At 32.6% G+C, this 15,996-nt stretch overlaps 2 protein-coding genes across 3 annotated transcripts; both read left to right on the top strand.

The window, feature by feature from the left end:
- The first annotated feature begins 4,692 nt into the window (after positions 1 to 4,692).
- On the top strand, positions 4,693 to 7,201 carry LOC117683007 (GTPase IMAP family member 7). 2 transcript variants are annotated; one of them, XM_034451714.2, is made up of 2 exons: positions 4,693 to 4,816; positions 5,360 to 7,201. In XM_034451714.2, exon 2 carries the CDS (start codon positions 5,455 to 5,457, stop codon positions 6,976 to 6,978), a length of 1,524 nt encoding a protein of 507 aa, XP_034307605.2. In that variant the 5' UTR covers positions 4,693 to 4,816; positions 5,360 to 5,454; the 3' UTR covers positions 6,979 to 7,201. The 2 variants fall into 2 exon arrangements, with proteins under 2 accessions (XP_034307605.2, XP_034307604.2); XM_034451713.2 differs by having other exon boundaries at positions 5,045 to 7,201.
- A 1,490-nt stretch (positions 7,202 to 8,691) lies between these two features.
- On the top strand, positions 8,692 to 11,136 carry LOC136269547 (GTPase IMAP family member 4-like). Its single transcript, XM_066081433.1, has one exon. The coding sequence runs from the start codon at positions 8,994 to 8,996 to the stop codon at positions 10,323 to 10,325; it is 1,332 nt and encodes a 443-aa protein (XP_065937505.1). The 5' UTR covers positions 8,692 to 8,993; the 3' UTR covers positions 10,326 to 11,136.
- Positions 11,137 to 15,996: the final 4,860 nt, after the last annotated feature.

The following is a 15,996-nucleotide window of genomic DNA, read 5'->3' as shown; positions in this document are numbered from 1 at the left end:
ACAAGCAAAGTAAAAAATTGAAAATAATAAACACAATAATATTTTATTTCTTTGTAAAATTCACTAAGAACATTTTCCCCAAGAGCATATGTGAAAGGAAACCATGGCTAACTGATAATGACAAATAAATGAAATCATTGAATTGTAGATCAAGATAACTTAAATATATATGTTATTAAAATTGCCTTTTACAGTGATATTGATTAGGTGACGGTAACTCTATAAAAGTAAACATTGATTTTTTAATTATATTACTTATGATTTCATATTTCAATACCCTAAAATACCTCTTAAACAATAATAATTGGGAACTAGATCTCGTTACGAGTAGGTCTTCCGTCCGATTTTGTTTTCACATGATACGATAAAATATCGATATTCTCTGCCAAATCTGCGATCTTTGTGAATCTAGGTTTTTTGTCTCGAAAACAAAAGAGGTTTATGAAAATAAAAGCTAGGTTTTTTTTATACATTTGTTTAGTGTACACCACTGTTAATCATGGAAGATGAAACACCAAAGATAATCAGTTAAACTTGTGAAAAAAATGAATTGTTTGAACTCCTCTGGTGAGTACTGGAAGTGACGGTTGACAAAAGAAAACCCGTTAAATATATCTTCAATCGATTGTCTATCATTTATAAAAGTTTGTGTCTCAATCACTTACAGTGACTAAAATCTCGCTGGTATCAATTTTGTAAAAAGGCTAGGTACCAAAGATATTTGAAATCTTGATTGTTTTCAAGTTATCTGTAATATAGTTTACGAGTGTCTTGGCCCCTCATTTAAGGGGCCAGCCCCTTTGTCTTGAGTTCAATCGAAATGTCTCACGAATACGAACATTTTTTGTTCTTACACCCATCTAAAATTGTTGTTCATTTTTGAGATATAAATGATTGAATATTTTAGGGGCCAGCCCTCTAGATCCTTAATGGGGACAGACTTTAGAGTTTTGATTAGTGGAATCGATTAGAATCATCATTGCAAACATTTTCTTTTCTACATTGCCTAACAAAATATGTCTCCTTCTCTAGATATATTGCATCAAAGTTTAAGTTCTTTTGCCCCTTAAAATCCCTAATTACGTCATAAATGGGTGTGAAAATGATTTTACCTGATAAATATTGCTACAATCAACAACTTTGCTTCTATATTGCATTACAAAATTTTGATCGTTTTTAAAGTTATTTGTAATAGAGTTTACGAGTATCTTGGCCCCTAGTTTAAGGGGCAAGCCCCTTTTTCTTGATTTTGTTGGAAAGAACGTTTAATTATCTCCTACTTTTGTTATATATGTCTTAACAAAATATCAACTGATAAAAAGATACAGATGAAAACGTATGAAAATTTTGAATGAAAATTCGTACTCAATTTTCGAGCCCAGGCGAGCTCCAAGAAATGGCGCCACTGGCGTAAAACAACATAATAGTGCACAACTTCAAACTATAGACTATCTATCCTGGAAATTTCATAGTCATATCTCTGATAGTTTCTGAGATCAGCTCTGCACAAAATAGGTCGTGAAAATGTGCGAAATGGCCGATAAATCGGTACCGGAAGTGACGACAGAAAAAATCTCAAAAATGTATTAAGTTTACATCAAGTCCCATCTTCTGTGAAAAAATAGTTGAAATCGGTTGAATAGTTTTCGAGAAATCGCGTGCACAAAATTTGTGGAAAAAAATAATAATAACTAGATACGATCTCGTTACGAGTAACGAGTACGTCTTCCGTTCAATTTTTAAACGATACGATTAAGATATCAATGAAATTTCAGAATTCCCCCTCAACCACTCTATTTCAGATAATGCATACGATTGTCAATATCCCTTGAAATGTTAACCAAAGAGTTTTGCTTTTTCACATACAGCACATTAAAAAATTTAAGATTATAGTCCCCTAAAATCCCTATTTAAGTCATCAATTGGTTTGGCAATGAGTTTTACAAACTGATATTGCTACGACCAACAACTTTGTTTCTGTAATGCATTACAAAATCTTGATTTAATTTAAGGGGCTAGCCCCTTTTTCTTGTATTCATTCGAAAGATCTCACGGATACTAATATGTTTGTTCTTACACTTATGTAGAATTGTTGTTCATTTTTTAGATACAAAACATTGAATAGTTTAGGGGCCAGCCCTCTAGATCCTTAATGGGGACAAACATTGGTGCTTTGATAAATGTAATCGATTAGAATCATTAATGCAAACATTTTGTCTTCTACAATGCTTTACAAAATATGTCTTCTTTTCTAGATATATTGCGTCAAAGTTTAAGTACTTTGGCCCCTACAATCCCTAATTACGTATTAAATGGGCGTTGCAATGATTTTTTCTGATAGATATTGTAACGATCAACAATTCTGCTTCTATAATGCATTACAAAATCTTTATTTTTTTAAAGTATGTGTAATAGATTTTATGAGTGTCTTTGCCTCTAATTTAAGGGACCAGTCCCTTTTTCTTGAGTTCATTCGAAAGGTCTCACGAATGCTAACATTTTTTGTTCTTACACTTATCTAGAACTGTTGTTCATTTTTTAGATACAAAACATTGAATAGTTTAGGGGCCAGCCCTCTAGATCCTTAATGGGGACAAACATTGGTGCTTTGATAAATGGAATCGATTAGAATCATTAATGCAAACATTTTCTCTTCTACAATGCTTAACAAAATATGTCTCCTTTTCTAGATATATTGCGTCAAAGTTTAAGTACTTTGGCCCCTAAAAATCCCTTATTACGTAATAAATGGGCGTGGCAATGATTTTTTCTGATAGATATTGTAACGATCAACAACTCTGCTTCTATAATGCATTACAACATTTTTATCGTTTTAAAGATATCTGTAATAGAGTTTACAAGTGTCTTTGCCCCTTAAATAAAGGGGCCAACCCCTCTTTCTTGATTGTTTTGGAAAGAACTTTTGATTATCTACTACTTTTGTTATATATGTTTTAAGAAAATATCAACTGATAAAAATATACAGATCAAAACGTATGAAAGTTTTGAATAAAAATTCGTACCCAATTTTTGTGCCCAGGCGAGCTCCAAGAAATGGCGCCACTGGCGTTAAACAACATAATAGTGCACAACTTCAAACTATAGACTACCTATCCTGAAAATTTCATAGTCATATCTCTGATAGTTTCTGAGATCAGCTCTGCACAAAATAGGTCGTAAAAATGTACAAAATGGCCGATAAATCGGTACCGGAAGTGACGACAGGAAAAATCTCAAAAATGTATTAAGTTTACATCAAGTCTCATTTTCTCTGAAAAAATAGTTGAAATCGGTTGAATAGTTTTCGAGAAATCTCGTGCACAAAATTTGGAAAAAAAAAATAAGAAACAGTACGAAAACTATAAGGTTTTCCGTTGGAAACGGAAGACCTTAATAATAATAAGAAATCGTACGAAAACTATAAGGTCTTCCGTTGGAAACGGAAGACCTTAATTAATCCTTGGATTAAACTCAAATGAATGTTAAATGGAAAATGTATATTTTTTAGATAATTTTTCCAATAAGGATAAAGAGGATTCATGTGTGCCTGTTGTTGCCTATATATACATAAATAAAGTCACTAAATCCATAAAAAAAAAAGTCCAGGAACATTGCCAATGCCACTAAGTGCACACATATGTATTGCATACATGTACACATATTGCTCTTCTATCAGTGGTATCCCCGAGAACTAGTGTGCAATTCTTAATGTATGAAGAAAAAGGGTTCGATACAACGTTTTTGTATTTTGACACAAATCGCCACTTAATGAATAATTTCCTTTACAACCCATCATAGTTTGGACAAACCTGCTATATTTCTGGTAAATGCTTGGATATCATAGTAACCCATTCATTTCAATATTTATTCAATAGATAAAGAACTGGAAACACCTTTTAACAAATAATATTCTTCCTGAGCATGTCGCTATTGTCAACAGACTTGTCAAGGACACGAGATATTGTTTTTTATGGGAAAGGGTTTGGGGGTGTTGCAAAGTTATTAATTCATAGTTTGAAATAAAACAAGTACATGTCAATATCTAAATTTCTTTAAGAAAAAACTACCCCAGTTATACATTGTGTCATTGTGTACCATATCAGATAGAGTCAAACTACACTTTAGAGAATATTAAAATCTTTAAAATCATACAAATTAACATCAATCATCTGAATAATGTCCAAGAACTGTGCCAGCCATTTACTTCGACATTTTCAATGACTATGGATTTTGTTTAAAAATGTCTTTTAGGACAAATTTTCAGCACAAAGAAATCAGATAAAAATAAAACAGGTTTTTTTCATAATGGAGGCAAAAAAGTGTCATTCTGCAGCAAATGTTCTGCATGCTGTAATAAAAATTTATCTGCAGTTGCGCAAAATTTGTACGTAGTGCAGCAGCATGGTTCAATAGAGCTCTATTATTCTAAGAGCAAATGTAACAATTTATAAATATTTTCCTTACTATATATGTATATACGTTGTCATCACAATTATTTCCTTATTTTTGTACGATTGACTGATTTTCTTTATATATTGTAATTTACAACATGAAATCTCCGCAAGAAGGAAATAAAGATTGAATGAATGAATGCATGCTGTAATATACTATCCAGATATGTTCGCCCCCCCCCCCCCCTTGAAATAAACCTAATACTACCTTATTTTTAAATTTTACAAGTTCAGTGTTGATAACGTAGTTAACTATATTTACGTTATAATATTTTGGTGATCATGCAGGCATAGATTTTAACCACTGGGTTGCTCAGATTATTTCAAGCAAAGAAAACGGAAGCACGCTTTATCATTGCTCGAAGGTAAGAATTTAATATTGGTCTTTCAATTCAAGAATAATCAAAATACATGAAAAATTAAAAAAAAAAATTAAGAAAATTAAAAACATTCCACTAATTTTACAAATCCTATCAATGAAATAAATTTTTGGAAGGGGTCGACTTGCTGGTTGCATTGTATTGTTACGTTTTGCATTTAAGAATATGTTCTTTCGGAAATTAAGTTGAAATAAGGAAATTTACTCTGTGTAGATTAATTGTCTGGTGACGAGAAGTAGAAAACTGTGCAAAAAAATAAAATGGAAAGACAACAAAATGACTGTTTAAGTAATAAAGAAAATCAGTCTAGTCCCGATGTCCTTCACAAAGAAACAATGAAAATTATCCAAATTACAGATGACACCCAATGTATTCCTGTTAAGGTGACGATATGTGAAACTAAGAGTAGTGAAACCGACGAAAATATTTCTTGTGATGAGAAAAAAAACAAAAACAAAGAAGTAGTGAAAACGATTGCCCATAATATGATTTGTCTGAACTTGATTAACAGTAACAATGTTTTGCAAGATACCAATCCAGCTGCAGTCCTAGAGAAGATAGAAACGTCTAATGAGATAAAGTCTACAGATGTTAAAACGGACTTATGTAAGAAAACATTTGGTATGGAAGAAAAACAGAAAGCAGCCACCAACTTTTTAAGTGTTGGGATGAAAGATGAAGAAACAAGGTCTGATGATCTTTGCGCATACAGCGGTAACACTGAACAAGACCAAATAACAAAGGAGAGTGTATGCATTCCTCATGTAGACACATTTGAAACTGACAAAACTATAATCCATAGTAAGAAAAGAACAAAAAAGAATGGACAAGAAGGAAAAATTACTGCTGAGTTCACGGACACAAAGATTAGTAATATAATAAGGAAAAATTATATTCAATCCAATCCACTAAAAACGATAGTGACACATGAGGAAAATGAACATTCAAAAGACGGAAATACGGAAAATATTGCGGGCTATTTTTCTACACCAACTACAGGGGAAAACTCCCAAACATGCCAGCTGTTTTCATCAACACCAATCGTTGAAAGTGAAGAAAACTTTCAAACAAATTCAACGATTCGGGAACAAAAAAACGAAGTTAGCCAGAGGCCTATACGAATCGTTTTGATTGGACAGACGGGGACTGGAAAAAGTGCAACAGGAAACACTATACTAGGTGAAGAAAAGTTCAGCACTGATTCTTCCTTTATCTCGTGTACCTCAAAACCGCAGAAAGAAAGTTGCAAGCATAATGGACAAATTTTTGAAGTGATTGATACGCCTGGTTTATATGACACGTCAAAAACTGAAGAATTGGTCAAACGAGATCTTAAACTTTGTCTAGAAATGACATCTCCAGGCCCTCACATGTTTTTGGTCATCATGAGTGTTGGGAGAATAACAGAGCAAGAAAAGTACACGTTGAAATACATGTCAGAGATGTTTGGGGATGAAGACTTTCTCAATCATACAATTTTGGTTATAACACGAAAAGAAGACCTGGATCCTGAACGTAATTCGGATGACGAGGATGACGATTATGATGTTACCGATGAACTGAAAACGTTTATATATGATTCAGAAGATCTTACTCGAATTGTGAAGCAATGTGGTGATCGATGTTTGGCTATATCCAACTCTGGCCTCGTTCATAGCAGCAACAGAAGGGGAGAAGCCCAACGTATAATTCAGTCAGCTTATGAGTTGATAGATCAGAACAAAGGAGTTTGCTACAGCAATTTTATGTTCAAAGAGTTAAAAAGACGACAAGAAATATTACGGAGAGAGGACGAATTCCGAGAACAGAGGTTAACCGAAAAAAATAAAAGGAAAGAGATGGAGCGACAAACCCAAAGAGCAATTCATGAAGAAAATATTAAAGAGTTGGAGAGAAAAATTGAAGAATTGACAAAAAGATATAAATACGAGAAATTAATATTGGGGTATACAAACCAAGAATTAGAAATGAAACTAGAGAGACTAAAGGCCGAAAATAAAGAAATGAATCTAAAAATGGAGGAAAGAATTGAAAACTTAAAAAGAGAAATCGCAAATCTCGATTACGAAAGCGAAGATTTATACGACGAAATGATATGCAGCCAACATTCTAGAAGCGGGAGAAATTTCCCCTGCCGAATAATGTGAAAAATGCAGTTGAATTACACCCTGTAATTGTGCTTATTAATGTGGACCTCACATTGAGTAATTGATATTTTATAAAACGTACAGTCTAAAACAAAAGGATGGCAAAAATTACTTCTTGATCTCTAAAGAGCTGAAGATTAAAATTTGTTGATAATAATTGTCAATGGTGCGGTAGTATCGTTTCATTACGCTTTAGTAATTATGTTAGCCATCAATTTTCTTAACTGCGTTATATATATATATATATATATATATATATATATATATATATATATATATATATATATATATATATATATATATATATAAAGCATAATTATTAATTTTTAAATGTTTAACTGTGTTTAACAAATAAAACTGACGTATTTCTGAAATAATTTTCGTTTCGAAAAACCACTTTGAAATTTATACTCGAATCTGAATGGCTACATGATGCAGGATAGGATAGGATAGAATTTGACTTCGTTATTTCTATCATGTATCCTGCATCCTGTATCCTATCCTTGTCAACTTTCAGGATAGCAGCACTGTAGGTAGTGGTTGCAATAAAACACACAAAAAACTACGTACATCACTTTCATTTGTTGCTTAGACATTATAATATATGTCTCTCTTTGATATTAAAATCGACAACCACGTGGCTTAAAAAAAGCTAAGTCAAATGTGTATCTATTAATTACGTATACATAAATTGAGCATGTAGCAACTAATTTCAATCGTCGTTCTGATATTAAACTATCAATACGATGAATTATACGTTTTATCTATCTAACATCTATCTATCTATCTATCTATCTATCTATCTATCTATCTATCTATCTATCCATCCATCTGTTTGTCTTTTAAAAATCTGTCGATCTATAGTAAAACCTGTTATACTCGCCAAAAAGGTTATTCGCCATCAAAATAACTTTAAAATATTTACAATATTAAGCAAAGATAATAATGTTGTATCCGGTGTTTCTTCGATGTCAAATTGTTCAATGTGTTCATGACTTAGCATTTAATCGTTTTAGTCCATTCAAAATCACATTCTATATTTGACATTTCATTGACATATAATCCGCGATTAAATATCTCCAAATTTGAGATAAGAGATCGTTCTAGTTTCTAACTAATTGCAAAGACCCCGCTATATCATAATGAATAAATTTGAATTGTTTTCTAATTTATCTTTAATCAAATATGTGACCCTGACTATCAATAATACAAGGCTCTGCTAGGCCGTCACCACCAGGGGTTTTAAATTAATAAAATAATCCCTTGAAACGTAAAAAATGGAAATTGACAATTTTGATTAAGAAACAAATTTGATATAAATCTTTTCGTATTTTGTAGGTTTATCTTACAATACTTAAAGTAAGACACAAATACATATTGACGGTGAACCTAGAAAGCGCTACAGAGCCTACTCACTAATTAGAGAAAACATTATTACACTGTAAACATGGACCAAACAACTTTTACAGAAAATACTACTCAACAAGATATAAAACATAAAGAAGAACGAAGAAAAACAGCCTGCGTCAGTTCTTGGAGACATAACCAGTTCAAATGCTAGAGACTTACCATACATCAACACAAAAGATGCCCCTGGGATAGATTTAAACGGACACTTGTTAGGGGGCTCAGTAACTGAATATATACCATATGATGTACGTACAAACCAAGGAAACGCAACGAATGCAGGCGAGAATTCATGTGCATGACGAATTCATCTAAATGTAAAGCATGATAATGAAAATCTGGAATTAAATCTTATAAGAGTTAAGAACGATTCGCTCCCTGTTGTGTATGTTGACCAAAGGGACACAACAGAACTTCAAAATGAAAGTTCCATTTGGGAAAAACCTAACAACAAAAAAGCTGTAGCGGCCAGCTCAGACTCAAGTCAAACTGATGTTTATAAAAGTGAGATTGTCAATGAAGATGACGGAGCTGGGAAAAACGACAAAGCAACAGACACTGAGATTAAGGAGCCATGTTCTGTTGTCGATAGCGACGTTTTTGATGATATGTCGGATGTCTCAACATCTATAAAAGATGATGTACATATGCATTGTTCGACAGTTGAAAATCCCGCGAAATATTGTAATTATGATGCCTCGAAAGGTTCAAATGATGTTTCAAAATTGAATGCTGCCTCGCGGAACTTCCAAAGCGATGAATGGAATGGAAAAGAAGAAAACAATAATAAACATCTGAAAGAAGAGTTTGTACAAGAGCATGTGACTAAAAGAGACGGTGACCAAAATTCAGCTGGAAATACTGAAGTGGGTATTAAAACCAATGATGTTAAAACTTCAGCAGTAAAAACACTCCGTCTCGTGTTGATTGGGCAGACAGGTGCAGGGAAAAGCTCAACTGGAAACACGCTATTGGGTGTCAACAAATTTAACAGATCATCGTCTTCTAAATCGTGTACAGAGGTATCTCAAAGAGAATCGACAGTGAAGAGAGGGTTGATTTTAGAAGTCATTGATACCCCAGGGTTATTTGATACCCACAAACCACCAGAAGAATTGAGAAAGGAATTTTCGAATTGCATGATGATGACAAATCCTGGTCCACACGTTTTCTTATTGATTCTTAAAATGAATCGCATCACAGAACAAGAGAAGAAGACCCTTCGTTACTTAAAAGAAATATTTGGTGGAGATCAATTTCTGAGTTACACAATTATTGTTATCACCAGGAAGGAGGATTTTGAAGAAACATGTTTCAAAAACACAGAAAAGACAAATGAAGACATACATGAACTATTTCAAACCACTCTAGAAAATTCACCGGACCTGCACCACATGGTTAGGCAATGTAAAAACCGCTATTTTCTACTTTCTAACAAAGGGAGAGTTGATGGAATTAAACGTACCGAGCAAGCAAATCAACTAATGTCATTGATTCTCGAAATGACACAAGAAAATAAAAACACGTTTTACAGTTATCAGTATTTCATTGAGTTAGAAGAAGAACGGAAGCAAAAACTGAAAAGAGAAGCTGAAAAGAAAGAAGAAGATGAGCTATTCAAAAGAGAAATGGAGCAAAAGGAAGAACTTGCAAAAATTAGAGAAAAAGAACTCCAATTGGAACTAGAACACGCAGAAATGGAACGCGAAAGTGAGAAACAAAGAGCAAGGAATGAAAAAGCCCAATTGGAAGCTAAACTTAGACAGGAACAGTTAAAAGGGCAAATAAAAGAACAAGGAGACCGAGAGAGATACTTAGCAGAGTTAGAAAGAGAAAGAGAACGTAAAGAACGCAAGCGGGAGAAACTTCGTCAGGAAGCCAGATGGGAGACCGAACGCAGATATATCGAACAAAATCAATGGAGGTGTGTCGTGATGTAATGTTGATTAATAGTGAACTTTGATGAACCTTGATTCCTTAATTTGTTTAAATGTATTTTATAACACTGTCGTCACATAAAACGATGCAGATGCATTGTCTAATAATATAAGTAATACTATACATGTATATTAGCTTTCCGCCATCCAGTGACACAATAGTGTTAGAGAAGCCAACTTAAGTTTTCACTGTGCATGTTTTTGCGCAATCTAGTAAAATACAGTGTATTTATACATTCTAAGAAACTATGATACCACATATGAAATTGATCACAATAAACAAAATACAGATAATTCTACTACAGTTATTGTCGAGATCAAAGAGATGCCGCGGACATTATTCTCCAATATACCACGAACGTCATCAGTAAATTATCAGATCAGAAATACCTATTTGTCTCGCACTGACCTTGAAAGTACAACTTCAAACCGTAAAAAGTTTTTAAACTATGTCAATTTCACGTGTTAGTTCCAGTCAAAACGATGTGTATTGCCTCAAATGTTTATTTTAAGAGATCAATGCGGCTGTTCCTAGGACCTCCCCAGCACATTTTCACTGCGCGTTTTTACATAAAATATATAACGTGTAGTAGTAACAATCGTATTAAATTGCCCTCAAAATATTAGGAAAATAACTCAAAGATATTTTATAAATAAGCGAAGAGTATCAAAAATCCAAAGACAAATTCTGTCGTCTGCATGTGATTCGTTTGATCGATACACATGTAAACATTACTAACAAAACCGTTGGGGTTACACGGAACAGCCGTCAAAATGACCTAGATCGTCTCTCTATAGGGGAAACGAACTGGGCTGTTAGTAGAATAGAAATAAAGTTCTTGTTTTCGTGAATGTTGCAGGATAACCTCCTCGGTTTCGAAATGTTGTTTGAAATATAAAAGCCTCGGCTAACGCCTCGGCTTTTATATTTCAAAACAACATTTCTTAACCTCGGAGGTTATTCTGCAACATTCACGATAACTCGTACTTTATTTCTTAATTATAATTCATATTGTGAAAGAAAACGATTTGTCCGTTGATCGGTAGGTGGGCGTTGCCACTGTGTTTTGATGACGTCATGATGATATGAATTTTTTTAGGAGTATATTAAAAGAGTAGACATAAAAGAAAAGGTAAAAAGTAAAGTCTTTGATTGACATTTCACCCACGTGAATATGCTTAGTATACTTAAGGTTATTTTTCTTAATTTTTTTGAATGAAATCGTTGTTCCATATCATACTTTGTCTAGTATTTGTAATACTAGTACTCTGATTACGTAGCAAAATTTGGTGTATATTGATATTTTGAATTAACCCCTGTGAAAAACCAGATGGTAGAATTTAGTACGTTTTAAATAAAAGGAAGAGAATTATATTACTATTCACATATTATAATTTCACAAAAATCGCTATAATAATTGCAGTATTTTTTCATCTGCTTCAAAGTGCGGAAAATGACAATTTTCTTTATATTCGTGTAGTAAAATAAATGAATTTAGAGATGGCCCCTCATGCAATTTTCTTAATTGAAACTTTGCAAATATACTAGCGAACGTAGGTATATACAATGTATTACAAAGAATTGAAAAAATGAAGAGATTTTCTATTATAGTTTTTACGCAATAAACTCAAATTGGTCTTCTTATATCTTAATTATTCATTCTATAGCCATTAATTATAAAACAAATAACAATTCACGGATAGAAATCGATTCGATTTTCCACGATGTCGAAAACATCATAGCAAAACATTTGTATTTTTTTTTTATTATAAAAAGATGATGAAAAGTTTTGATCAACGTTCGGGCGAGTGAAAATTCTGTAACATATATACCTGGAACTACCACTAATGCTTTTTATGAAGACGTGTTACAGATTCTGAAGATATTTGCAACTTTGCCATTTAGGTGTTGTTACCGAAAAAACGAAAGTGAAGTTTTTGAAATTAGGGCGACCATTTCGTAACATCGAAAATGTAAATTTGGTTTGTTTTTTTACTTATGCAATTGTTATGTGATATTAATATTTTGTTTTAATCAATTAAAAGTTTATAACCTTGAATTTGTTTCCTCGATTAAGAACAGGTTTCTATAAAAAAAAAAAGAAAAGGTAAATCTGTTCACCTTCTTGTTGTGATGATATACATGTATTAGAAACCTGTCTATTTTTTAATGTGATTTTGTTTGTTTCAAAAAACAGCAACAGTTATAACACAATACAAAAATAATCAATGCATTTTGGGCTTTCATTTGCAAACATTAGAATTAAAATGTCGTTCTCTCGACCCTACAATATGTGCTTAGTTTAAGCCACAGTTAATTTATTTAAATATATGATGAATATACATGATGATAAGCGATGCAAAGGTTTGGTGACATATACTGTTGCATGATTTAGTTTTTAAACCCAAGTTCAGTTTGAGCCAGAGTCATCCCTGCTCAAGATACGGATGTCAAAAGAATCATTGGATAAATCCAATGATATATATATATATATATATATATATATATATATATATATATATATATATATATATATATATATATATATATATATATATATATATATATATATATATATATATATATAAAGTTAATTACCGTTTACTTAGATTGCCTGTAAAATGTAATATTAGTAAAAACATACTAAATGCATTTAACTTTGCAATAAATAGAAGTCTGCACGTACCAATATCAATTTCACAGTTTCTTTATTGGTACTCTAGCGTATTAGAAATTATTGAATGCAGTCTTTCAGAGTAGGATAATAAGTACTATTAACAGTTATATTCCGATATAGGCGTCTGGTGTCGGGGTGGGGTTGATTTCTTTCTTCCCCCTTCCACTTAAAATTCTTTAATGAACATTTCTTTGAGGTAATGCTGAAAATGTTAAAATGTTTTTGATCGGCAGAGAACGCAAAATTACAAACAAATGCAAAGGAGGTCATCTGTGTCTATGTTTACTTTCAAGAATAATCACAGAAATATACTTGATCAGGAAAATTAACGAGAAACCGGTTGATGACCCCCCCCCCCCCCCCTTGGCAACACTCAGGCTATTATCAAAAGTATACATGTCATAATAATTATTGTTTGGAAGTTTCTAAATTTACCTCGGTAAGTATTCACAAGAAGTGTTCCAATAAACGTATGTATTTGGTAACATTTTCACTTCACCCAATAATACATAAAGGATACATATATTTACATGTAATAACTATTCCTCAAGTTATTTCAAACATCTGGAGGTAAATAAGTTCCATGCGCGTTCTTTTCCAAGAGCCCCTTCATTGTATCATGCTACTAAAATTGCTAAAATTTCCAGGTTTTAATGAGTGCAAGTGTGTCATCCCTCTCACTGGTTTGATTTGAACATATTTTATTATGCAAATATACATTTACATAAATGGATTAGGCAGCAGGCAATGCCTATGTAAGCCTTCTCCATGTCAAGCCTTCCCTCTCACTGGTTTAATATACAGGTCAATCATGGCAGATTTCCTAGGGCATAGCAATACGGACATCTAAAGAATCTGTCAAGTTGTGTTATGATCTAGAAGAGGCTGGTAATCCCTCCTAAACAATGCCTTTATATGCGCTAATAATTTATTTGCACGTTATGAAAGTGACTGTGTAAAAACATTGAACTTGCTTTGCCTTACATTATAAGTACAGGCAGTCTGACAAAAAAAAAGGCATCATAAAACTTTAATGATATGGCATTGTAATGTGCAAAAATAAGCACACTTTATGTACCTAAACAGTTTATTCATGAAGACTCCCATGCAGAAAAGCAGTTTCAGGAACATGCAAAAATAAGATTTTGAAAACAAAACCAAAACCCAGCAATCTCTCTGTTCTATAAAAATCTGAAAGAAAACAACCAACAGTACTAAATAAAATAAAATGCTCAGCAAAATAGAATAGGATAAATTTACACTGGAAATATTCTCATTACATTTGTATATATATCTTTATTTTTAAACTACTTCCAAACGCGAAAAAAAAGTTGCCCCCTTGTATACCATAACAACCATTATCATACACTAGAGCAAGAGATATTATTCATTCTGCCTTAGAAGATATTGGTTTAGATCAGTTTGGAATACAGGATTACATAGTTTAAGGTCAAGAGGCACTATAGCGGCAGCTGCTGCAGGAGTAAATGACAGCATTTTGGGAAAATATCATGGTTATGTCATGGAAACACTATCAGAAAAACTGAGCGTTTCAAAAAATCTTGGATATAATATATCAACTTATTGAAACACGCATACATGTAACACAGGGCATACTTAGGCGAATTTATTTGGATAGATAATTTAGAATACAGGTTTCATAAAGCATAATGTACGGAAGCTTATTGAGGCCAGCTTAGCAGAAAAAATAATTTCTTTTGCGTTTAAACGCAATAACTATTGCGTTTAATCGCAATCTTTTGCGTTAAATCGCAATAAGTTTTGCGTTTAAACGCAAAAGATTGCAATTAAACGCAATAGCAATTGCGTTTAAACGCAAAGAACATTGCGTTTTAACACAAAGGTTTGCGTTTAAACGCAAAGTTTTGCGTTTAATCGCAAAAGTATTGCGTTTAAATGCAAAAAAATATTGCGTTTAAACGCAAAGGTAATATTGCGTTTTAACGCAATAATTTTTGCGAATAAACGCAAACGTTTTTGCGATTAAACGCAACAATTTTGCGATTAAACGCAATAATCGTTGCGTTTAATCGCAAAAGGTATTGGGTTTAACGCAATAGGTATTGCGTTTTATTGCAAAACTTTTTTTTAAAATTTGAACATGACTTTTTCTATTCAGACCAAAAGAAGAGGTTTATGACATACGTATGTTATGTATAAGTAGGACATACTATTAATGTTATGCCACAACCATCCGTCAATCTGTTCATTAAACGTTATGTTAGACATTTCTCGCTTTTTTCGTCGTGCTTTCTCCTCTATTTCTAATTGTTTTTCATATTGTTTCTCATAAATCGAATCTTAATTATTCAATAAAATCAAATAGTCCGCGCATACACTGTATTACTGCCATCCATAATGCTTTATTATATCATTGTCAAATGAAAGTGATACTGTTTATTCAATATGACGAACTGATTTGGCATTAATTGTAATTGTTATATCACTGATTTGATTTAGTGATATCACCTATAATTGAAAAAGTGATAGCATTTATTAGAATTGGTATTATTACCTATCAATCACTTATTTGTCTTGTGATGTGAACAAGGGATATCACATATTTGAAAACAATGATACATGTATCACTCTTTCAGTGTGAATAGATGGAATCACCTATTCAAATAGATGATTATACTTTTTGAAAAGGTTATATAACCTATTCAATTTGGTAATACATGTATCTTGGAGACAATAAATTTTTATAGTATAGCCGTCAATGCAACTGTTTGTGCAAGTTCCATTTGTTTTAATTTGTACACGAATCGACATGCCTCTATTTGTAAGGCCCCTTGGCATAATGCTCTTTGCGATGGAGTCTTTTCCGTTTTATCAATCCAACTATTTCTCACAGTCTAGATACAAAGTATCTGGCAAGCAAACATCACTGGTGAATCCATCAATAGCCATTTGCTTGTCATCTCTAAGGAAGAATTTGGAAACAAATATAAGCAAAGACTTATTCTCTCTCTTGT

Source organism: Magallana gigas, chromosome 4 (assembly GCF_963853765.1).
Source record: "Magallana gigas chromosome 4, xbMagGiga1.1, whole genome shotgun sequence".
Lineage (NCBI taxonomy): Eukaryota > Metazoa > Mollusca > Bivalvia > Ostreida > Ostreidae > Magallana > Magallana gigas.
The sequence above is the reverse complement of the archived record's forward strand: the minus strand, read 5'-3'. Positions and strand labels throughout refer to the sequence as shown.